At 39.3% G+C, this 1,426-nt stretch overlaps 1 protein-coding gene across 1 annotated transcript in view; it reads right to left on the bottom strand.

Moving 5' to 3' along the window:
* The window catches only part of LOC119585270 (cytochrome P450 315a1, mitochondrial-like), a gene marked incomplete in the record, with an annotated part of 14,558 nt that overhangs the window by 1,429 nt on the left and 11,703 nt on the right, over nucleotides 1-1,426 (bottom strand). Inside the window, 1 exon segment of the mRNA XM_037933945.1 lies at nucleotides 912-1,157. Coding sequence (XP_037789873.1) covers nucleotides 912-1,157 — 246 coding nt within the window.

The following is a 1,426-nucleotide window of genomic DNA, read 5'->3' as shown; positions in this document are numbered from 1 at the left end:
GGAAGAAGAGCAACTACAACAACAATATCAAACAGTTATATTTATATTTGCATATGATGATAAGATCAACGTCACAACAAGAAAAGGTGGGAAGTTATTGCTACATGTGATATTAATTTCGTAACACACGTTAACGACGCCTCACATTGATTTCAACAAGGTGTATCCCGAAGTCCCGGATTTTCACACCGATTTCTACGATTCGTAAAACAGCACACTGTGTTTATATTAAATGCATTGAGTAAATGAAAGAATACATAAAAACAAAACCCATTGACATACTAAGCAGTGAGAAAAAAACGGTTATATATAGGCGACTTATGATGGGCATGGATCCATCTCTTGGCCTTGAGGCTACTGACTAAAATTCCACTGATTACAGCTGTTTCACAAAACATTTCTGAACCATTCATTTCTAAACCACCACTGCACGGGTAACAAAATTTCTATCTATTTCTTTTCGAATGTCTCTATACATTTGCATAAATACAAATATAACTTTTTTTGTCGGTCATCTTTTTCAGAGATCCTTAGCACTAAAAGTTAGATACGAGTTAATTGTTACCTTTGGCAGTACATCGAGTTTTATATTTTACAATAACTTCTTCAGTGTGTACATTAGTAGTACAGTAAGGTGGTGTCACAGTACGGCAAAAGAGCAGTATCGTATGATCTTTTTCTTACAATATTTTTTTTTCTTTTTTCATTCATAACAAGTACTTCCTCTGACTGATGGTTGTCTGTACGTTATACTGGATTATAATGAGCGTAAAACGTTACGCAGGACATATGCATGAGCATTATTACGATGAATTCTCTCGGTCAGGTTACATTATAAGTTCCAACTTGCTACAAGCCAATAGAGGCAATGGTGATTCATCTTTAAACGAACGACATTCATTGATCCTTACCCCTCCAGGAATAACATATCCTCCCAGATTCGTATCCGTGACTAAGGCGCGGCTCTGGAATGGCGCCACAGGATACAACCTCAAGGCTTCCTTCACAACACCCTTCAGGTACGTCAGGGATGCCAGGTGCTCCAGCCGAACATCTCCAGAACCTCCTGTGGCGTCCAGGACTTCCTGTCGAACACGGGCGGCTGCCTCGGGGTGTCTGCCCAGGAGGTATAGGGACCAGATGGTCGTGTGGGTGGTCTGAGACAGAGAGACAGGGTGAGCGCTCCGGCCTGTGCTGGCAGGTAGGCGGGTTTCACTCTGTTGTTTTGGGCCTTTTTACTAACTCACTTAACTGTCGAGTAAACTAGAATAAATACATCAGGTGGTACCGATGTTAGCATTTACTTGTATACATTTAGTTATTATGGCGTTAGTAACAAAATAAAAACTAAACATACAAAGGTAAAAACATACATTTGTGTGTTCCAAATATTGGTGTGTAAAATAAATTTATTCATTATTTCTTT

The sequence above is a fragment of the Penaeus monodon genome, chromosome 19 (assembly GCF_015228065.2).
Source record: "Penaeus monodon isolate SGIC_2016 chromosome 19, NSTDA_Pmon_1, whole genome shotgun sequence".
Lineage (NCBI taxonomy): Eukaryota > Metazoa > Arthropoda > Malacostraca > Decapoda > Penaeidae > Penaeus > Penaeus monodon.
Note: the sequence above shows the minus strand (reverse complement) of the source record. Positions and strands in the feature narration are given on the sequence as shown.